At 42.1% G+C, this 24,100-nt stretch overlaps 1 protein-coding gene across 1 annotated transcript in view; it reads right to left on the bottom strand.

Annotated features, from left to right (window-relative positions):
• Positions 1-17,529: 17,529 nt before the first annotated feature.
• DCX (doublecortin) overlaps positions 17,530-24,100 on the bottom strand; it is a 72,103-nt gene continuing 65,532 nt past the window's right edge. Inside the window, exons 6-7 of the mRNA XM_010288196.1 lie at positions 19,453-19,547; positions 17,530-17,586 (exon numbers count right to left, since the gene is read on the bottom strand). Of these exons, the coding sequence (XP_010286498.1) occupies positions 17,530-17,586; positions 19,453-19,547 (152 nt within the window). The remainder of the gene's footprint in view (positions 17,587-19,452; positions 19,548-24,100) is intronic.

The following is a 24,100-nucleotide window of genomic DNA, read 5'->3' as shown; positions in this document are numbered from 1 at the left end:
CTTCGTGCTGGCAGTGCCGGGGTGTCTGTGGGGACGGGGGCGCAGAGCTGAGGTTCAGGGGTTCAGACCCAGATCCAGGGGCTCGCCATTTCTGCGTGGCGGTCCCTCGGGCGCTGCGGGCAGTGCCAGTCTCCTGCCATGGGGAAGGCCCAGGAGAGCCCCCATTGCGTGGCCCTTGAGCTGACCTCAGCCTGGGCCTGGGCTGTGGGCATGTTCTGTGCGAGCAGGCCGTGCCCAGCAGTAGCGTTCAGAGAGGAAAATGGCACAGGGACTGGAGGAAGAGGCTGGGTCCTCTTCCACAGCCAACGGGGACCTTGGGCAAGTCATTTTGTCTTCCTGTGGTCCCATGGGTGAGGCAGGTTTTTCCCCATGAGTGACGTGGCAGATGTTCTCCGTGGGAGTGTGGAGCTCTCACTGGCAGTGAGAGCCCTGTGGAAAGTCAGATTTTTGAGAGGCACACAGGAAGCATGATACACTGCCATTTACCATTTGTGTAGGCAGACGTCAATCATGCTAAAAAACACACATGAAGAGAAAACTCCCTGAGGAGCTTACAGAAGACAGGAGTTTCCCTCTCTTTGAATTGTCATTTGTATTCTGAGTGTTGTGTAAACATTAAATATTTAAAACGTTGCCTGTAGCACTCTTGCTTCTCGGTGGGATGTGGATAGAGTGGTTCCTGTCTCAAGGTCATGAGAAAAGCTCTCGGGATGAACTGTTTTCCCTTCTCCATCGAAGCTGCTGAGACCTCTAGGAGTGCTGCCCCTCTGAAACAGGCTTAAATCAAAGCCTCGTTTAACATTAGGAGGAGCTGGAAGGGGATTCGGTCACGTTTGCTCTGTCACTCATGGTCTGTGGGACAACGCTGCTGCAGGAACGTTGTCTGAGCCTCTCCTGAGCGTGCAATGCAGCGCCGCACGCCTGGGGAAAAGTCCCAGGGCAGCGTACTTTAGTCAGGACTCTTGGCCTAGCGATGCTCACTGCAATTCACGTCTGCTTTGGAGCTCATGACGTTTTACCTTGAACACCTGACCCCATCATGACTTTTTTAAAATTCCATGAAGGCCTGCCTCCTCGCAGTTTCAGACCGTGGCTCGGATGGTGCTGGTAACTCTTAGCAGCTACGCTAGTTTCACATGAAACTCTTTACATGGAGTCTGGAGTAGTGATTATCCTTCTGGCTGGCACCTGAAATCCAAAGAAATTCTAAGCCCACTTAGGGCATCTGCCCTGTGTTTTGGCTGTGGCCCTTAGGTGACTCCCCAGGTCACACAGAATCCTGTGGCCACACCAGGAGATGAAACCAGCTCTCCTGGGTTGTAGCCTACTGGTCTAATTACTCGTTTCCTAGTGCTATTGCTTGACATTTTTAAAAGTCATGGCTGATCTACTTTTCTGACCAGCAGCAGAGTATCTCGAGTCATCTAGATTTAAAGATTTAAGGATATTAAGGGCAGGCTTGTTTTTTTGCATCTAAATCTGTGTCAAGGGGACAGAAAGGTGTTTTTTAGGTTCTGCTTTAATGGAATAAGCCATGAGGGGGATGCTGTACTTGCCCATCCGCAGTACTTTGTCATGAGACACTAGCACAAGGAAATTGTGCTTTAAAAGGAGCTAGGAGGAGGGCACGGGAGGACACATTTGCCCTTATTCTCAAGTTCTGCGGCACGTAACTGCACTGCCTCCCCTTTCGGTTCCCCTCCCCACCCAAACGACAACCTATTCATTTGCAGAGCTACAAAAGCTTGGCCTCATCTCACTGCGTTTGGCTCATCTTCCTGCTGCATGTGCACAGTAGTACATGGGTGGGCGACCTCATTTGAGAGTTGATTTCGTTATAGATCGAATGTGTTCCTCCCCTCACATATCTCATAGTTATCTTCTTCCCTGATGAGGACGTCTTAATTAAAGCATGGACAATTTGTGACAGAACAGCATCTTTCAAAGATTTTCTTTCCTGGGTGCACAAAGGCATTATTCTCCAAAGGCCAGGCTGGTAATCTGTTAATTTAAAATCAAGGTTTTATTGCTGCATCCTGCTGTAGATGCTGGTCACCTTCCGAGGCAGCATAGCAAGAATCATAATATACAGGCTGATTACAGATTTGACTGTGTAGGCATCTTCAGTGGGCATTTTTCTAGTCATTTCGGTCAGGCTGCTGTACTGTGTTAATACAAGCTTAGGCTGGCTTTGCTGCCTTATTTTTCATTAAAGCTGGGGCCATACATGTCAAAGAATGGCACCTTTGTCCTCCTCCTGTCCCCAAAAAGAGCAATTGAGGACCCAAGCTAGTGCTACAGTGCTCAGGTCTCTGCACTGTGTCGCACTGTATGATGTACACAGGCTCTTAGTCACATCTCTTGTGTCCAGATTTTCATAAGCTTTTAAGGCAACTAAAGATGAAGGTCAGCCTAATGGGACTGATAAAGCACTGATAGAATCAAAGTGGTGCCACTGGGGTGTTTAGACCACTAATATGTTTTTGCAGCTCTCCAGAGGATCTCCCCATGGTTATGAAGACTCATATCCATTTGGACATCTCTGCTTTAGAAGGTGGACAAACACTGACTGATGTGTGGTCTGGAGAGCAGCAAGCAGCCAGCCTGTGGTGACAACCTCTGAGAGAAACTTTTTAAATCACGAAATGTTACAACATACGGTGAAAGGGTGCACCTGAGAAAGTCGTCAAACTCATGATTTGTTGCCCTGGGCTCAAGAAGACCAAGATCTGAAGATGCTGAACATCATCACCTAAAATCCTCCTTAGTCTCCACATACCATTAAAAGCAGTGAATCTGCTGTGAAACCTCAGTGCTGTGAGTGGCAGCCTGTGTCACCGAACTGACATGTTGCCAGGGACCTTCGGAAATAACCTTTTTCTCCTCGGCTCCAGTTGCCTTCCTGGCTGTCACTTTCTCACGGTGACTAGAAGAACAGAGGTTTCACCAGCTTAGTGGCACTTCCCACAACTGTATATGGGTGCTAAAAGCATACTCTGGACACTTAAATTAGAAGATGACACATGCATCGTGGCTGGAGGACAGTTGTCAGAAGAAACAAATCTTTTCCAAACAGCTGTTCAACTGCCAACACTCCTTTGGGTGCACCAACTGTGGGAAGACCTATACTTAAAATAAATGAGTTTCCAGCACAAGCAAGCAGCGGATTGAATGGATGTTTATTGTTATTTTCAGTGGCAAAGGTGTGAATATGGTAATTGAAGGCATACTCCATAAAACATTACTCCTGCTCCTTTGCCCGCACACAAACAGTTGATAATCTTGCAGAGAATTAACACAAGGAGTCCAGTTGTTTGCTGCACCATACAGAGCCCAGGTGAGAATTACTCATATTAACAAGATTGCAAATACAGGGCCAAGTGCCTACAATTTCAGGTCATTGGAGTTCTCATTTACTTTGGGGGGCTGTAAAATTGAACCTTTTTCATTTGGTGCTTTATTTAAAAAAGTCAAACAGCTGTACTATGACTTTTTTTTCCAGTGGACATCTGGACAGTCACATCTGTTTGCAGGTGTGCAGGGCCTGCATTATGGAAAAGGTGATACTTGCACGGAAAACTGTATCTTTGAAGTTTAGGTGTATTTGAGAGAGGTGGGGTGGTGGAGCAGATGGCTGCAGTGGAGGACAAGGGGCAGAGCTCAGACTGTAGGAGAAACCATGTAAATGATCTAGATTCATTGACTTTAAAGGTGTTTTATTTACAGAAAATACAAGATTAAACATCACTACATAAACCCTGAGCCATAGAGTTGATGCTACAACCATGTTCAGCATTTCACAGAGCTAAGCTGACAGAGCCCTGTAAATGTCCTATTACATATGGATCTGGCTGCCATATTTTGGGCTGCAATTCAAAGCCAGCAACCACAGAAAACTTGGATCATTTGCAGCTGACAAGCCTGACAGGCAAAAAGTACGTTTTCTTTGATTGGAACCAGACTGTACAGCGAGCAATGGCTGAGCATCAAGTGATGGCGATTAGGTCAAGAGGCCAGCCAAAGGTTTTCCACCCAGGCCAAAACAGTCCAAACAACTGACACCCCATAGGGCCAACGCACTTGAACGTAGACTTTTTGGAAACAAACACTGTTTTGCTGCTGTGATGAAACAACAGAATCGGCAATACCCGATGTACAGTTCTGTACAGATCCCGGCTGGACTTTGGAAATTTAATTTTGCTCTCATTTACATGACTCTAAATCTGGAGTAATTTCATGTGTCAGTGGGATCCATACTAAGACGTCAGTATTTCCACTGGTTTGCAGTGCTGGTTGTTGGTGCCACATTATCACCATCTATGTTTCCTCTTAACACTCTCTAGCATCCCTGGAATAGCTGTCATAGATGCACACAGCGGTTGAGGGTTTTAAATCTTCTATTTTCAGAACATTTTGCACAGGCAGGGGCACTACTTCTTATGGTTTTTATTGACCTCCCCTAAATCGTACCTCCTAGAAAAGACACCAGTGTGCTTTGTTTGCTTTGTTTGCTCTTGGGGTGCATAAAGATACAAGCAGAGCATTTTCTGAAGTACTTGTTCTGCTTTTCTGATAACATTTGCTTCAGTTTCAACTCATGCACATTCAGATAAAGGCTGTTTTTAGGGTGGTTTTCTTCTACTGGTTTTATTCTGGGAACTGCAATTTTTTTAAGCATGGTCTTTCACTGCAAACAGAGCTGTACTGTATGTGCTGCTTCTGGCCTGCCCATGCAGGGCATGATAATCACAAGTGGATGCCAGTAGTTGACCAAGTGGGGCAATATGTTGGTCACCCCGATGCTGTTTGCCAGTTGGCATCTCCTCTGGATCTAAAGCCCTCTCTGGGCTGACGTGCGGCGACCACAGGGAAAAAAGGATAAAGGCTCCCTCTGAGCATGAAACGTTGCAAAGAATCTGAGCTCTTTCACAGCAGCCTGGTCTACAGCAGGGATGGCCAGAGCTGACTCACTTTTAATTCTGCAGATGTGAAGCAGAACCAAACAGCAAAGTGGCTTGTCCTGTATAATCAAATGAGGAGGTCTAAGCCTTACTAACATTTTTCAGGGCTTACAACGAAGAATGTTATTGTCTTCACTGTGGTTCTGACAGGGTAGCTGTGAAAGAAGAACTTGGACCTTTTTCAGGCCTGTGTGGGAAGGCAGGACAAACACAGCGTATCTCTCAAATCTCACCAAACTTCCCAAAGCTAATGTGAGACCCTACAGGCCTTGCCCAGGCCCTGGATGCCAAGACAGAGTTTCAGATGGGGGCCAGATCTTGCTGTTTTGAATCCATGATTTTGACTGAAGTGCTGCACATAGGGAAGGAGCTGCCCTTATCTGCACCGTGTCTCCTACAGTGGGACCCACACTGACCTCAACCCTTTAGTCAAAAGGTCTTCTACAGGTTGGGCTGTTTTGATCAGGCAAATGTGGGTCTTAATTAATCCAGGCCATCAGAATTCCTCCCCAGTCTTTTTTCTGCATTTGTACAAGTGGGATTAATTTGGGAAAGTTGATGAATAAAAATGGATGAGTACTGCTATAATTCACAAGTCACAGTCAACACACACTTGCCAAATAAATGCATCAGAAAGGTTTTTATCGGCCTAAATATTGAAACCAAATTTTATTTTTTGAAAATGACATTACACACATCTTGCAAATGTACATTTAGATGAGAAAATAATGAGTAACAAATATTGAGAGCAAAGCTATAAAGTGGACATGTTCTCTGCTGCATGGCATTGCATTACAAGAATACTCAGACCTGGGATGGTTATTACAAGTAGTAAAAACAGTTCACAACACCTCACTAAAATGGAATTTTTTTCTAGAAAGTCAAATCTTCTAACAAAAGGAAAGTCTGTTAAGGGAGAAGAGGCATGGGGGATAGATGTGTGGATCTAGGTACATTTTGTGGGTTTGTGGCAGGGCTTCGTGGGTTGTTTTTTTTAAAAGTCCATTTCTTACAAAATCCACGTTTGTGAGTGACCCCCTCTTTTCCAAGACTTTGACTGTTTTCTGTCCTCCATTGCCAACAGAACCACAGCTATTAAACAGTAAGCCCTGTGTACTCAACTCAGAGCTTGGGAATGTGGAGAAGGAGTTGCCTGCAGAACCCCTAACAACGTAATTCTTCTATACCATCCCCCACTCCCTTCCGCTCTGTATCCAGGAAAATCAAAAAGTGTGTGCAAACTCCGCAAATCAGGGGCCGCGGGACTAGTCCCATGTAGAACCACCAGGTGTGGACGCTACGGCCAATATACAACGTGCCACATGCCTCAGCTGCAATGGATCAGCAAGATCTCATCATTTACTAGTGACGCAAACTTCCAAAGATTTAACTTGTTCCCCAGTTCAAGCAGAGGCAACAGTTGACTGATGGCTGTCTGTTTTACCTTGAAAGTTAAGAGTCTAATCAAAGTGCCAAGGCAAGGCATTGTGAGAAATAAGTTCCCCAAGAGAACCTGTTGAGAACTGCTTTTCAAACCTCATCGTGTGTCATTTAATTTATGCCCAAATCTGTACATTACAACCACGAGAGAGACAAAGACAGAGTAAGAGAGCGGGGTGGGGAGAGAGAGAGAGAATCTTTCCAGGAGGAAAGGAAGAGCTAATTAAGAAAAGAGAGGTACAGGACCATGCATTTACTCTCAAAAGCTTGTTCACGACCAAGCTAACATCTCTAACACTACAACCACTCATCTACATCTGTTTGCTAAGTAACTGAGTTCTACCTACAACTAGGGAGCAGAAGGGGTTTTTTTCTTTTCTTCCCCCTCCCTTTAAAACGTCAATAAAAATGTTTTCTGTACAAGTTGAATGGCACAAAAGGTGGTTAAAATGCTAAATAACTCACCACAAATGGAGAATGCAAAATTATTTCAAAACATGCATGGACTGTGTACAGGTAAGCAAGGAATCATTGGCATAAAGCTGCAATATATTACAAGATGATACAGTTGAGATCTTTTGGAATAACCTCTGCTTGTTCTGTCCCTTTAAGAGAACTTCACATAAAAATTCGGCGTAAAGGGAATTAAAAGTATATATATCCAAGCAGAAAGTTAACTATGGGCAACATTATTTGTCTGAAGAGAAAAGCATTTCCCCTCCTCTTCCATGCACTCCCCCACGGTACAAAAGTCAACATGATTAGCATTGCTGCAGGCTTGCCAAAAAGAAAGGTTAGATAGATCTGTTTTAGGAGAACAAAAGCACCATTTAAATTAATAGCTCTTTGTACAATGTCATTAATTAAATACGTTATTATTTAAACAAAAACAAACGGAAATGTACCAATCCCAACAAAATAACAACCGAACCCTTACCACCCACGTGTCCTCCAAGGTTATGTACACAGAGTTTAAAGTATACCAGCTAAACTTTAAACCCGGCTGCCCTTCCAACCCCCATCCACTGAACGACAATAGAAAATACAACGTGGCCTTTCAGTTATATTATATTGCAGCTTTGTTATTAATGATGAAATCATACAAACTCAATGAATGACCTAAGACAGTAATCCATGATCAGGTTCCAGTTCAGCTGCATATCTCCCTCCCTCAACACAACTTGTCGGCAGGTTTGCAGCTCAGAGCGAGCCGCAGAGCGCAGGGCCGTGAGCGAAGGCAGTTCATGCTCCTCAGAGGAGAGTGGCGTGAAGAACTCAGGCTTATGTGGTGGGAGCCGCTAACCCTAGCTTGTGATGAAGAAAATAGGCAAAGGCTAGTTAACAGCAAAGTCAGCAAGCTGATAGTCCTTTCCTGTGCTTCTAGACTAGACAGTGTCATAAAACAGAGTATTATGGAGGGGAATGTGTCGTCGTTTCAGAGAATAGAAGGAGATTTGGCTAGACAGGTTTCCTCTGTCTGAAAGACCCTGGGTGTCTTCTAAATTGATAATCACAGCCGTACTAGTACTGCCAGGGTGATAAGCTGCTTGGATCACACATCACTTAAATAAGAAGCATACTAACAACAATTTTACATGTCAGAATTAAGCATGTAACTATAACTCACAGGCTTTCTTGTTCTTACATTCAATACTTCTGCTTCACCTTACCTATAAATACCAATTAGCAGTGCAATTAATTCCCTAGACATTCTTATTTTTAAGGAGACGCATCATTAGACATCACACTAAATCTGGAAAAAGCTCTTCTGTTGTAAAGAAGGGGGGACAAAAAAAAAAAGGAAAAAAAGCTTTGTGTTCTGCAACCCCTCAATGACTGTGTGTGGTCAGCATGAGGGGGAGACAGAATATCACTACATTTTAACTGCCACCTGCAAAGGGAAGTGAGTTAAAAACGGATCCATATCTGCTGTGCAATGGTTGGAAGCAGATGGAGAAAAGCAGCCATGCTGAAATTTAAAAACAAACAAACAAACAAACACAAAAACCAAACAACCCCCAAACCCAAACAACAACAACAACAAAACCACTAAATGTTTCACAGGGATTCTCTGAAGGTAAAATTCTTCATTTCAAGAACTGGGCCTGGACCCCACTTCGGCCCATTACAGACATTTCCAAAGTTTGACTCTGCGCGTGGGTTTCTCAGAAACTCGGGGGTTCAGAATCAGGGTTTGGTTCAGGTTCACCCTGACCAAGTGCCACCAACGTGTTTTGTGCCGACTGCACGTGCCAGGTGAATCACTTTGCAACAACCCCGCTGTTCAAACGTGCCTCAAATTAATCTCAATTTCCTATATACAACTGTTGCAAATAGAGATGGAAGAACCAGCTTGGATAAAAATCAAAAGCAGCCTTGGGTTTAGATGAGTCACCTAAAATGAACTGAACCCTCCTTTTTATGTTCAGAGACATTTGGTAACATTTTTCTCTAAAAACCAAGCCAACCATACAAGCTGGGACTGGAGTAGAAGAATACTGGAAGAAAGAAAATGATATTTCTAGTTCCATAACTCTGCTGGGCTCAGGGCATTTCTATTAGTAGACTGAAGTGAGAGTAAAGTGAGATAAAGCCAACACTCTTTAGAACCAGAAAATACAGAGGAGACCCTGATTTGCTGAGGCTCCTTGTTTAATTTTCAATTCTAAAAGTTTTAAGATATTTCAAAAAAGGAAACTATTTCAGCTTTATCATTAACTATAATAAAACTATACCAAATATCTCCCATATATAACTTGCTATTAGAGGTTCATACAGGAGATCACCTTATAGCTGGGGTCAGTGAGGTTTTCTCTGCAAAGTCGGCAAGCTGTCACCCAGGAAACTGAATCTGCACTTAAGTAATCAATCACACAAGAATTATTGACAGTAATCAATCTTTGAAATAGGAGACCAACCTTGGACCAAATGGATTCAGCTCCCTTAATTACAGAGGAGCTTCTGCCTGTTTAAAGCAGCAGAGAATTAGGTGTATTGGGTTTCACTTGTGTTCTATTGAGCATCTGAGAATCTACGGAAACAAAGAGGTGCAATCTTTATGCCAAAAAAAATGAGACTAAACAGACAAAAATATGTTCAGATAAGTCTGTTGTTTTGCCTTTTAGGATTAAATTCACAAGCACAGTAACTCAACTGAATTTAGAAAAAAGATCTCATGAGAAAATCAGTGTTAAACCCAGATCCCCTTGCTCAGCACGGACTTCCTATTGATTTATGGAATGCAGCAGCTCTCACATACATGGGTAGGCATTTCATGGGCAAGACCATCATCAGCCCCTCTGCCTGTGCAGCAGATCAAGGTAACCTCCTCCAGGAGCCTGTCTTGGTTTTTCACCCTCGTGCAAGTGGGTTGCTATTTTTTGCAGTGTGCTGAGCTCCATGGGAAGGGATGGGAGGTTCAGAGCTGCCCTCGTTATTCTCTTGCATGTCTTGCAATTCCCCAGTGTGCCAGGCCTGTCCTTCTCCAAGCCAGGGCTGGAGATGAATTTCTATTTCTGGTCTGATAGGGAGGAATAAAAATAAAACCAAACCACAGCTTAGTGCTGTCATTCAGCAAAGGGCTGGATCTTCCCTTCCCCCTTTTAGGAATGGCACATGCTGGCAGGAGAGTAAAACAGGAGCATGGGAGGAACTTTAAACCATGTTCTCCTGCCTGCGGCCAAGTGTGACCTTACTGTTGCCATCGGGAGTGGGACACACACTGTTGTGGCAGAGAGCCTGCATCCTGGCTTACGATACCTGCAGGGGCAATAACTCTCTCAACATGCTGCCAGGAACCCCTGCTGCTTTTCTGTTCAGAACCAAGCTGTAGATCCTCAGCTAGCCCCAGCCTCTCCTTTTGTTTGTCCCTGGTATTTCTTGGCTTTTGTCTTTTATTTTTCCCACACATCAATGGCAGTGACGTTTCCAGTGCTCTGCCTCATGCGCTTCCTTCTGTGAAGTTCAAACTCATTTCATCACTTAGTAAATATCTCCTAACATGGCCCCTACCATTCCTCTTAGAAACAAGTCTTTTTTCGTTGTTTCCCATGACACTGGCCACCATGGCATCTTTCTCTAATGATGCCAACTTTCTTTTTTCATCTGACAGACTCTAATTACTGTGAAGATTTGTTAATTCCCTTTGGACAACCTCCTTCAGTTGTTTGAGTGGTAAAACTGTCAGACCTAGGGAAGCTCTAAACTGGCTCAAAAGTCCTGAGTTACAGTTCACTGAGATACAGAGCAAGAGCCAGAATAGGTTAGTTAGCAACTAAGTGCGTTAAGCAATGAAACTGAAAGGCAATTCTTTCCCATGAAGCCATCTGGCCATGAACACTTTCTAAACAAGAAAGCTTTCAACAACAGGCCCACTGTTTTCTTGGTAGAAGGCCACTGAAATCATTAGACTTATCCATTGTTTACAAATACAAGACCCACGTTTTGAATGGTAACAAGAATTGCCCCCAATACATACACGTACATGTAACAAAAAGAGCGGAGGCAGGGGTCTGTATTCAGGCCAGAGGTGGCAACTCCAGATGAGAGAACTGTGTTGCTGGATGTGGGTATGGCCTTGCTCTCGGGTCTATTGCTGGCTCCTCCATGGGTTTTGGCGCAACTGAAAATGGTGTGTCTGTCTTTCACCATTAGTAAAGTAATGAAGCATTTTTATAGCATAGAGCCGGAGTTTATGAAAAGACTTGCCAAAGACAGTGGACCATAGTTTGCTTCTATAAGGTCTTCAGACTTCCCTAAGTAATGAATAAATCTTAAGAGCGGGCTCTTCCATAGCTCTTTGTATCAGCTTATCTCAAAGCACCTTACAGATGGAGGTAAGTACTATGATCGGTTCTTTACACATTGGGACACCATGGCACAAGGAGAACTGAACTGTCCACAGTTATGCCAAAGACCAATAGCTCTGAAATCCCAATGGCTCTGAAATCTCACTGCTGAATCCACTAGGTTTGATTCTCATTTTCTCAAAAGCTCATCTATTGGCTGAAAATTGGTGTCAGTGTTTTTAACTAGAGTGTCCTCAGGGGTAGATAGCGGTCTGTGACCGCAAAACTCCATATTTTCACCTGCAGATACAGTATTCATAGCCTGCCCTGCAACTGGGATTCTGTCAGAGCAGCTGTGCAATGGCATTGCTGAAAGAAAAGCCTTTCCATCCACCCAGTTACAATCTCTGAGCATCTCTCCTCTCCCTATTAAAACATGTTTTTTGTCAGCTTGGCCCAAGACCTTCAGACAAACATCAAATGACTAGATCTGTTCCAGAGGAAAAAAAACAAAACAAAACAAAAAGAGGAGTCTATACACATTGCTGGCCCCAGCCTTTCACCTAGAGGCACCCAGAGTGAGAGACGCCAGATCTCAAGCCAGGAGCAAAGGAGGAGGGTGAAGAATATCTGAACGACAGAATCAATAACCAGTGCAGCAGAACCCAGCCCAGTTCACAGTGAGGGGCTGCACTGTGAGACACAAGACTCAGCTTTAATATTTCCTGAGATACCACAGAGAGGCCTGCTCAAATTCATACAGGTGGGACAGAGGCAATTTCTTCTTTTCACAGAAGAAATCTGTGATTCTGGAAACAGTAATTTTCAAGAGCTGGTTGAATAAATGCAAGATGGGCTAAACATCTCAAGAATCAAAGTCTGTCCTATGCCCTTTTGTCAAGGCCATTTTTACCTAGGCCTTGCTGGGCACATGCATAGTCCCGCTTCTGAAGCCCAAAGCACAGTGGAAGGCACTTAAAGTCTTAACCTTCTTGGTCTCATTACACCAAGGTGGTGTTTCAACTGGATGTCTTCTAGGTATCTTGCATAAAGCACTAATCCTGTTGCATGGACTGACCTCAGTCTTTAGGTAGATAGAAAAAGATCTTCATCTCGTGCCATCCATTTGCTTCTACAGAGAACCTCACCAGTCCCAAATACCGTTCCAGCCTGCTTCCATCAGCAACCAGAAAAATAACTTTGAGCTTAAATCACCACTAGAAAAAAGAAGCTGTTTTGTTCTGTCCTGGTCATGATCAGCACCTCGTGTGGTAAATGCACCTCTACATAGCTTTTCTCTGGTTGTGGATTGTCTTAGCTTGAGGAGACACTTTTTGGACTAATTTTATACCTACTTTACTTGGCTAAATTTTCTTCCTTTCTCTAAAAATTATTCTGCCTCTACTATAGTAAAAGACAACTCTCCAATTGCCTTGAATGGATGTGGGATACCACTGAAGTCAGTGACAAAATACACTCGTGCTCTCACAGCAATAAAGAAGTCTTATACTGTAAAGTCCATACCGTGCCCCTGCAGAGAGGGTGCAGCTCCCAGGGATGGCTCTTGCTGGAACAGCATCTATGTAGGGATTCAGCATGGCCTTACAGAGCAATTTCACAAGGTGTTCTGTGAAGTAGCAAGAAGACCAGCACTGCCCTCAAAGGCATGAAAAAGCAAACACAAGGCATCCTAGAAAACATCATCAGTATCCATATGGATAAGGAGAAACTAACACTTTTATGCCGTTATTTCCTGCTAAAAATGCCTAGGTGTAAAACTGTTTTGCTGTTTGCCACAATTTTTGGTCCCACCTCCCTTTTTCCCCTTCAAAAGTACTATTCAAGCAAATGAGAGAGAAATAACAGATAGACTATGTGTGCAATTTTTTGCATGCATACGTATGTGTTAGCTAAATATGAGATGTGGAAGTGGTTTTCTAAGCAGAATTACTTTTCTGTTGTCTATGAAAATAACACAATTAGTGTTTCTAGCTCCTGAGAAGATTGTAAATAATGTGCAGATACAGAAAACACAGACAACGGTAGGCAAAAGCTACTTCCATCTCCCACTGCAGAGTGGACCATGGTAAAATCCCATTACCAAACTCTTTCAAAATTACTTCAAGGTGTAGAGTCTTGGTTGGCTGTTTAGCCAGTGGAACTGAACTAGCTCCAAATCTTGTAGCAGATGAGGCTTTAACCCAGAAACTTCAGGATTATAAATGCTTTACAAGTCACAAAAATCCTAAGGCTGAAGATTTTGCTGCATTGCCCTGATCTTCTACAGTCAAGACCATCACTGGAATGTATGAATACTAAATACATCAGTCTATCCATGGAGGATTGCTCTAATTCCTTCCTAAAGATTGTGTGTCTGAAACAGGTATTTTTTACTGTCTATGCAAATTTGCTAAAATATACTGGTTACTGAGTAAAGGCAGATTTTGAAGAAACAAAGCCCTACTACTTTAAGAGTCTCTCCAGTTTGTTTTTAAATACTGTATTGTTTTAAAACAATGTAGTCTTAGTGATTCAGTTAGTCTCTGAAAACACTAAAGGCAGCCTCATGAGGGAAATTAGACAGGGTTTTTATAGCAGAATTAATATGGCAAATCCTCATATCCTGTGGAGTTTTATGTGCTTGTAAAAGTAGAAAAAAATATAAAAGGTAAACTCTGGAGTATATAGTGGAATTACTATCATCTGCTCCAGGATCTCATAGGGTCTGGTATTATTATAGTATATTGAAAGTAATTACTAATTCATTCCAGTTCAGGAAAGCTTTCTGACCAAACGCAAGCTTATATCTCATGAAAAATCAACGGGAGTAAAGCACGTGCTAAAATTTAAGCACGTCTTTAAGTTCTTTCCTGAATCAGGGCTGTCCCTATATTTAAATGACTAAGGTACGATGCCTATGCATTGTTTCTCTTTGTATTCAAATCTATGTTAGGGATGCTACAAAGCCACAGATAACTAGTTTTGAATGTAAGTAACATTCCACATGCATTTCTGTACAAGAACTCATGCAATATTGGCATTAATACAGACTTAACTATATGTTACAGCTGAAATGCTCACTGACTTCTACTGCCCAGGCATTTCTACCTAGAAAATTGCCTTTTAAAACTTGGGAGTTTGACCTCATACCCTGTTTTCTTTGTGGCTTCTACTGGTTTGAATGGCTGTTTTTCCCACTGAACAATCTTTTTTTTTTCTTCTTTTAGGCCTTTTCGAGGTCCCTCTAATTCCCTGAGGGAATTGTTGGGCTCAGCCCCACCCCAGGATGATCCTCATGCAAACAAAACTGCGTGCCCCAGGGAGCACTTGCAGGATCAGGTTTTAGATGTGACACTTAGGTGCAGCTCGGGAAGAAGGCCTCAGTGATTCCTTAGCATGCTCCACCAGGAAGAGCATCTTCCAAATAACCAAACACTACTTGTGGCAGGAAGGAAAGGAGCCACTTCTCAACAGCTACCTCAACAACCACCCTTCTAAAGGTTCATTCACCTCTTGGGATCCTACTTTATCTTACACAAACTGAACACACAGATACTAGATGAAAGCACAGCTTGGACTCCTTTCCTACCACCATCAGCTCTAGCAGTTCAGTCTGTTTATGGGTATCAAAGATTTAGGTTTTCCTGGTGGATATGTGGTGAGTGTCCTGTACTGAATAGCAAAGAGAACCTAGATGTGATTTCATGGCTGGTCTCTTGGTTTAGCAGAGACTCAGAGGAAAGGTGGCAGGACATGATAACCCTGACTATGACAGGAATGGCCCGTGTCACTGAAGTGACAACACTTTGACTGGAGTCCGAGTCCATCATCTCTAGCAGGCAGGGTCATGACTACGAGTCAGGGTCCCTGGAAAGGCAGAGACTTGAGGAGGGATTCTGAGACCTCCATCAACAGAACAGAAGTCAGGATAAAAGCACATCAAATTATCTGTCCCACTACAGCTTTTACAGACAAAAGCTCTGATGAATAATACTGTTTGCATAACCATGGCCTTCAACATCTTTATGCTTAAAAAGTCATATTTTCTTATGACCAGCATCTACAGTAGCACCCACAGGATTAAACAGCTGAAAATTAGCACCCATAACCAAATCTGCACCCAGAATACTTCAGCACCTTCTGTTAGAGGATCTGAAAGCACTTTACAAATGTTAACCAACATTTGGCCTCACAAACCCCAGTGAGGTAGAACAGTATAGTCCCTGTAGGGACAGATAGACAGGTTGAGGCACAGGGTTACTAAGAGACCTGCTCCCGTTCAGACAATAAATTTAGCAACGCCGAGGGCTGAATGAAGGTGTCCTGACTACTGCACCTATGCTGTGCCCACACTACCATCCTTTCCCCCACAACCCTTCAACATGAGCCCTTAGCCTTTGAACTAAAACCAGGATTCTATATACAGTAGGTGAAACGATCATTTAGCAGTCGTGTAGTCAGAGAGTTATTCAATTAAATGAAGTTATTTGTGGGAAAAAATTATCTCTTGTGCAAAAATTCTGGGTGTAAATGATCATGCACTAAGAATACTGGCTGCAAATTTGGTGCATGATAACTCTGACCCCTTGATAATTCCCAATCCTGGCCTCTCTCAGAAAAATCTTTTTAAGTTGCATTATTTGTATCATCACATGAACCTCTAAAAATGCAGCCTGCACAGATTGTTTCATACCAGCAATGCAAGCAAACAAAATGTGGAGTGGCTTTGGGAACAACCCAGCGTTCATGTAGCATCAAACGTCACAACGTCGTAAGTCATTCTAATCACAAGGGGTTGCAAGGGAGTAGGTGCATATGTTGAAACAAAGGCAAACAGAGCAACAAAGAAAGATTTAATTGCACGGATTTCATCTAGGTAAAGTTCTGTAATAATCAGTTTCATCAAAAGCTTATTCCACGAAAAAGGGAGGCAATGCCAGCTAGCCTATGACAAAGCTTCGGCGTAGTAAAAACCACCAGCCCTGCGCGAATAGATGAACTTTGCATTCTGTAGGAATCATTACTGATTAATAAAAGCAAAAGGTTTCTCTAAATACAGTAAGTTTGTTTTTGTCAGATAGAAGATTTTCCTAAAATACGGGTTTTTGAACACCACAAAATTCCATTTGTTATATAAGTAGAGAATCTGGCCATAGTTAGGAATACTGAAATGTAAAAAATCAAATATGTAGTCTTAAACGCTACAAAAACTATCAAAACATTCAATATTTTGAATTGACCTTTTCTTTTCCCCTATATGTGTCTGTTTTGGCAGTGATGACAAGATTTCTCAGCTGAGTCGTTGCTATTACTGTTCTGCAGCTGTTGGTTGGTTTTTTTTGTACATTTTTCTGAACATGTTTTTTAAACAAAAGAAAATTACCAGCTTTTATAAAAAAGGAGCTTGAATCCTTACTCCCAAAACACAGATACAAGGTTTTCCTTTATAAAAAGTGTATTGATTTTTTGCTATAAAAAGTGACCTATAGGGTGTCAAACCTGAAAACAAATTTTCACAGTGTTTTCAGTGTTGGCTGTTCACAAGGCATGACTGTTACAAACAGAGATAGAGAGATACCATAGGGTAGGTATAAAAATTTGTTACCAGCTAGCAGTATCTTTGGATCTTATGTGAAAGGTGTTCCACTCCAGATAACTCAGCTGACTTACATTTTTTTTGCGCGTAATCATTAAAAAAAAAAAAAAATCTGAATATTTGAATCACTATTGCACTAACCTTACTTAGCACCTTATGCAATCATTCCTAAGCTCATCCAAGCTTCTGCTGGCATATTAAGCATCAAACTAGTAAGTCATTTCCCTTCCTGCCCTCCAACAATAAAACCAGTACTAGTTAGTATGCAAGTGCTAAAATCAGGGCTGCAAATGAGGAGCAGGTGAGCTGGCAAATGTTGGCAGTTTGGACAAGTGGAGAATATCATTTGCTCTACTTGAGCTTGCAAATTGGTCAGCAAGCGACCCGTTTGCACACTTTTGGGGGAGCTACTTTACTATCACTAGGAAAATTACATAGTTGCAGCAGAAGAAGAAATAATAGAAGAAAATGGGAAATGCACAGGATCATTGGCATATTGGCCCCAAATCACTCACAATGTCCATTTTGCATCCCTATAACTTAGAAGAATGGTATCCCTCTATCTCTACAGACTGGTAGGTGTTGATTTGTGGCACGGAGAGTAAATCACAAAAAAAAATGACATATAACTGTGTGTCCTTTGTTTGATTTGAAAGCACCAGTCACCTATCTGCTTATTTTGGCAGAAGTACTCTACTGTATCTTAAACATAGCTTGCAACATGGACATTTAGCTTCGTGTCGCTTTACATGGAATCTCCAAGGGAATCAGAGTCATCCAAAGACAGAGGCAGATACAAGTCCTGTAGGAAGAAAGAAGAAAATGTTAACTCACACAATCAGTTTCCACCTTTGGTCATGTGTAAGGAAGCAGTCAAATGGTCCAGTTCTGTGCAGTTCATAGGGACACAGTGGAAGACTTGTGCACTGGTTACTGGATGGACTGACCAGTTGTCCAGGTAGTTCAAGGCTAAAATCAAGGCAGGTTACTTGCAGGGTGGAGCAAGAGAATCCTGGTACCAGAAGACAGATAGCTGTTCAGTGATAAGTTTGAGAAGTGTTTTTGTATTGCTTCTGGATCAATGTGTTCATTATAGCATATGCATGAAAGAGCAGGACCTTTCCTTAAACAGGTCTCTCTGAACTTAAGTCCACAAAAAAGAGTCTTACCTTGATCTGACAAGCTAGCCTTAGGACAAATCTCTAGGAAAATCACATGTTCCATGATTTATTAAGTCATTTCTGATTGATTAGAAAGGTTAAGAATATAATTCCCAAGTTTATTATTTGGATCAAATGCTGAATGTAAAGCTTTTCCAAGGTCCCCTTGTGGGGTAACCATGTTATCCCGCTTCCTTAAAGTTCTGCATGGAAGTAGGTACACAAACCTGCTCAAGGGCTAAAGCTCTCCTCGGACCTTTTTGAAGTCTGACCCACACACAGGTAATAATTGTGAGCAAAATGAAGAAAAGCCCAAATACACAGAAAGGAACTTCACAACAATCTTGATATAAGAAGAGGTAAAATATGACTTTGTGGTGAACTCAACCTAAACATTTATCATTTGAGCTTTAGGGGAAAAAAAGAGAAGTGATTTCATCATAAGCAGGAAATTGCTCCTGGGAGGAAGACAATGATACATGAATCTTCTGGTAACCTAAAATGTTACATTCATGTTTGCTGATTTGCCTTAGTTAGTGAAGAAGCTCATAGATGGATTGGTTTTGCCCTCAGCAGTTGCCATCTATTACAAATGTTCTAGGGGCTTCACTGGGAAGGTCATAAATCAGCCAGCAGAAAACATCCATAAAATGTTAAAGAAGGTGAGTTTTATTTGTCTTCACCAGGAAGCAAACACTCATCTCCAAAGTCCTATATGAGATAGTGTTTGGAAAGTATTTTACGTCCTTGACGGCTCAAGGAAAGGATGCAGTTTACAGCATTACTTTTGCTGAAATACACACAAGCACTTGTTGAATTCAGACTATGGGCCAGATCCTGTTCTCAATTAGAAATTAGTAATAAATCTGGACCCATTGTGTTAAAATTGGTGCATTTCTTCAGACTTAGACTGAGCAGCTGAGATCAGAGTGAAGTCCTGAGGAAAACACAGATTTTTTTGGGATTCAGATATGTCTTTGTTAAAGAAAGTCCAATAAAGCTGAATAACTACAGCCTTTCAATGTGTTGTGAATATTTTAAAGATCTGATTTTTGAGAAGCCAGAAGTCCACCTCAGGCTCCCCCAGTATTACTCCACCCAACGTCCAAAGGTCTGCGATCCAAAATCTTACATGTTAAGAGGTGTAATCCAAAGCCTTTGGGAAGAATGGACTTTTGGGGATTCTTCCCATTGACTTCTCTGTGCTTTGTTCCACCATCAGAGTAACAGTAGTCCAGCTGCTGCTACCACTCCTCACTTTGAGAAAAAACATCCTCAAACAAAATGAGTTCAACCCATGCAATCTAGACCCCACTGGATTACATGTGGCATGTTGACCAACTTGCTAGAGCCCAAAGTGACAACCCTTTTAGGTAACGGGCCAAATTCTCCACTGTTTCAACGTAAAGAGTTTTGCTTCCAGAGATTATGACTGTGACTTAAATGTTGTACAAATCTGAGTAGGCTAAGGAAGAAACAGATGTAGTAAGGTATAAGAAACATAATACCTTGTGCTTACGGAGGCTCCCTGGGCTGGTAGGTGTAGAGATCGGGGACTGCTTTGATTTGGGTGTAGACAGCTGACTGCTTGAGGTCCCATTTGCTGTCAGAAAACAAGACAGAAGCTAGCAGTCAGACAAGCAAGAGGAAGTTCTTTCTCCTTTGGGGAGATGGAAGGTATCCAAACATTCAATGCAGAAACTCTATAGTTTATTCATGTTAGGCAGGAGAGAAAAACCAAGTGAACAGCATCACTATTCACCCAACCTGAGGCTTTCAGCTGTTCAGGATAATTGACTGTAGAATACAGTGAAATACAAAATATATTGAAGGAGCAATATTTTACGCTACAAATATTCATCAAATTGATCCAAGATATACGTCACCAGAAAAACAGAAAGACAATTTCTATGTTCTCAAACAGTTGAACACAATTGAAACCACATGGCATTTAAGGGCATAAGTGGAAACCAGAGGCTGCAGATATCCTGGACCCTACACAAGAAATGTTAGATGTCAACTATACACATTACAAATGAGACAAACAGCTGCCTGGAATGCCCTGAATGTAGTTAGCTGTGGCTGGGAAAAAATGACCAAAAGAACCTTTCTGAAGCTCTGGTGTAAGCACAGTGGTATGTCCCTATTCACCTCTCTGGGGAGAGGCCAGAGCTGGCTCTGCGGTTCCTCCACTGCCTGCACCAGAGAAGTGAACGTGGTCCATCAGGGGGAAGAACAGAGAATCACATCAAGCGACAATCCTCTTGCAAAGATCAAGATCTGGCCTTTTGGGTTGCTTTGTTTGTTCATGTTGCTTTGAAGAAAACATAGTTATTCTCCATTTAAAAAAATATGACTCATTTAAACCAAATGGCTTTTGGAAGGGTTGTTTGTTGAGGCCTTCACAGACCTGGCTTTTAGTTAAAGTGAAGGGCCCCAGGTCTATGTCAGGGCAAGCTATTATGCTTTTATTGGACTAAAAAGGAATCAAAGGAAATAGCATATTATGCAGAAAAATGAAGGGAAGCAAAATGGAATAAGGATAAATTAATTTTTTCCTACCACTGATGTTCTTTGAAGTAAGCTAATGTCTTTGATAATTGCCAGGTGTCACAATAGGTATTTCATAAGGACATACTTACGCATAGTGAACTTGGTCATTCATAGGTTGTGTATCAACTCCAGGGAGATAGGCACTCTTGTTACCAGGGGTAGTAAACACATAGCTCCATCAGCACAAGCAGCATTACTTGAGGGAAGGAAATTCAATCTCATGCTGGCTGTGTCCAAGAATATTATCTTTTCTGGCCTTTTCTTTTTGCAATCCAGCAGCAAGCTGGAGGCCTTATGAGCATTAAACTACATATCCCAATCAAGTCTACAGAAAGTGACATTTTCAAAACCTACTCCAGATGTTAACATACTCAGCATGAGCCATAAAACTAAACCCCAAATATTTTGATTATCGTTTCCTTAAATGGCAAGAGTGTTGCCAGTCCTCCAGATAACTATACAAATCACTATCCCTTTTAAAGAGAGCATTTTTAATTGTGTTGATGTTTCACATAGAGAAAGACAAGCATATAATAACCCAGGCTTGTTGTCCTGCTTTCTAAGTGCCCAATATCTCTCTATACCATTACTCTAACTGTAAAGTCATGCGCACAGGAGGGTGGATGATTTCAACATATGGGACATATGCTTTCAATTGTAATAGCTGAATATGCAAATCAGTTACTTAAAATTAAGCAAGTAGGTGAGTGTCTGGAGGAGACCTAAGAAGTGCGTAAAATATCATTACAGTAAGAAGAAGATGTGCGAATGTTGTATTTTTAAGAGTAAAACCAGCATAACTCATGCTTTAGTGGCTAAGTCTCATTCCTCTTCTCTGTTACCTTCTTGTGAGAAAGAGGGGGACCGTTAAGGTCTGTAGTATCACTGGTCCAAATGTGGAGCTCATGCATGTGAATTCAAGTAAGTGTAAAAAAACGTGTGCTCTAAGTCAGGGGACAAAAGAAGAGCTGCCGGCATGTTAAAGTAGCTCAGACTTAACAGATTGATGGTGACGTGGGCCCTCTGTCTTCATATCCATCATTTCTACGCAGAAGCACTATTGGGAAGAGGAGGCCATTCATCACAGATAGCTTTTTTCCCATTACAAATGCACCTCACTGAGGAAATAGATCTTTCTTAAAAGGTGGTAGAAATAATGATTTCTAGATAATTGAGGAACAGAGTGACCCTTCACCTCCCCATTCCTCTCAGACCATTCTTTACTGGTGGGAGCAAAAAACTAGTTATGGAAACCCAGAAACTGTTACACACCGGTCCCTACACTGTGATGTGCTGCTTTTCACTTTCCTCCAGTTCTACAAAGTGAGCTGCCCTCGAGGTTGGTGGGAAAAAAAGTAGAGCTCACTAACTATCTGCCGTATAATGAAGGCAATTCAGAAAAAAAGAACTTGGATCTCTTTTATGTTTTTTTTTTTTTTTACCAAATGACTTTGGGTTTCCTGTTAAAGAAAATGTGGGGTACAATAGTACTAATATAATATGTATTAGCTAGAATCCATCTCTAACTTCTAAAATTCCTCTTTCTTTCTTCATTTCCAGTTGTCACTGATCCTGAGGCAGGAAGTAATCCTTCCTAAGATGAAGAACGCCACTTAACAACTCTATGAAGAACCCAAATTTCCCTTCCACAAACAGGAAGACTGGAAGAACGACTAACAGTCGGTGTGTGGCAAATAGATGTGACTGCTGCAGGGAAGGATATGAATTCCCTAATACAATGAGACTTTTAAGTGCTACAGCAGGGATGTTAATATTTTATGAGCACCAATGAGAAAACAGATGTGACATCCAAATCAGAAATCCAATGAGACGGATGTATATCATTACAAATACTCAGAAAGAGGTTTGCAGCAGGAGTAACAATTAAGAAGCCCAGTTTAATTTTCTTTGTGTCTGATAATGAAGAATAGTGTTCATAATCAAACTTGCATGCATTTCTTTTGAACTCAAATGCAAGATACCAAGAGGTAAAGAGCAGATCCCAGATGGTGTTTAGCTCCACTAAAATCTGCTGATGACTTATGGTAGCGAAGGATCTCGCATAAGCTCAGCTATTGGAAACCATTCTTTATAACCAGCTTTCATTTTAATTCATTTGGGTTTTTTTCCACCGCATTACTGTTTGTGAATTATGTCTTATTTATGTCATTGTATTTGCTTTGCAACCTCAATTTACCTTATAGTCCCTTTGTGCATATGACACATCCTTTATTGCATGAACATGTGCACTACCTTGTTTCATAGGATCCTTACCTCCTTCAGTGCACAAGACAATCTGTACTCAGGAGATAAATCAGGCTTGTCCAGCAAATGAGAGGGAAGATGGAGCATGCAGCATAATGTCATGTTTGAGATGGCTATGAGAAATCCAGGTAAACTGAATTCTCTGCCTGCTTCTCCCACAGATATTTCAGCCAAACTTCTCGTATGTGATTGTTCCTTGAGTGTTGCTCAGGTTTGCTTGTATGACTGGGACTCTGGATCTGAATTTCCAGCAGTGATAAGCACTGAGACCTGTAAATGAGGTTAGTCAGGTCCATCTTTTGAACCCACATTTTTATCAATGAACAGAACTGGAAAAAGCAGGGCCCAAGGATCACAGTGAGTGCTCAACCTGTGTGGAGATATCTCTTTTTCTATCAATTTGTAAAATAAGGTTACTACTCCTTGCTCCATTGGGATTCCCAGGGTTCTGCAGATGAGTTCCTAGTTTGAGGAGCACATGCTCGTACATCACAAGAGTGAGAGAGTGGATAGTTATGTCTCCAGGTCAGCATTCAAATTGCCACCAAGAAAATAAAGAGAGGCAACAACTCGAACAAGGACAGCATAAAGCAAATGCAGAAATATCAGCTCATTTAGGGAGCACAAGCCATCCTGCCCTCCAGGACAGAAAAGCCTGTGGGAAAAATAAGGACTCCATTGTAGTGTTTTTTCTGGAGTGGAAGAATTCAGATTGCACATGCATCCTTCGCTCAGGCACCTCCTAACTTTCAAGAACTCAGCTCTGCAGTGTTGGCACCCTTTTCTCATCACGTTTTGTGAGGGTGATCTCTACGCTGGATGCGTATTGTGGATTGTCAGCTAGCAGAACGTAACTGTGCGCAAGTGGGATAACAAGCTGCTCTACCTTGTGTGCAATCCAAAAGACATCTGCTGCCTTTTTAACACATTCATATATAATGACCCCGGGGAGCCAGATCTGCAGTCAGGACAGACTGACATTCCATATCTGTTTTGCTAATTGCTGCTGCCTTGCGAGTATGCTTTTGTCCCTCTATCCAAATCCTTCCATTAGAGAACTGAGAAATTAGAGTCCTGCAGCAGTGCCTCAGAGCCCTGTTCGTAGGCTCCCTGAGCCAAATCAAGGCAAAACTGGGGCAAGACATTTTCAAATTTCAGCTCAGGTACCTGTGGCTCTGTACTGCAATGGACAAAGATCATGCTGGTTTTAAAAATCATAAACTCTCCTACCACAGAACTTGTATTTATACAACTGAACCCTTGTTTTTTATGCAAGTTACCGTAATTAATATTTTTACAACAAAGACGTAATGGCAAATGATATCATTATTTTCTCCC

This window comes from Phaethon lepturus, unplaced genomic scaffold, assembly GCF_000687285.1.
Source record: "Phaethon lepturus isolate BGI_N335 unplaced genomic scaffold, ASM68728v1 scaffold19465, whole genome shotgun sequence".
NCBI classification, from domain to species: Eukaryota; Metazoa; Chordata; class Aves; order Phaethontiformes; family Phaethontidae; genus Phaethon; species Phaethon lepturus.
Note: the sequence above shows the minus strand (reverse complement) of the source record. Positions and strands in the feature narration are given on the sequence as shown.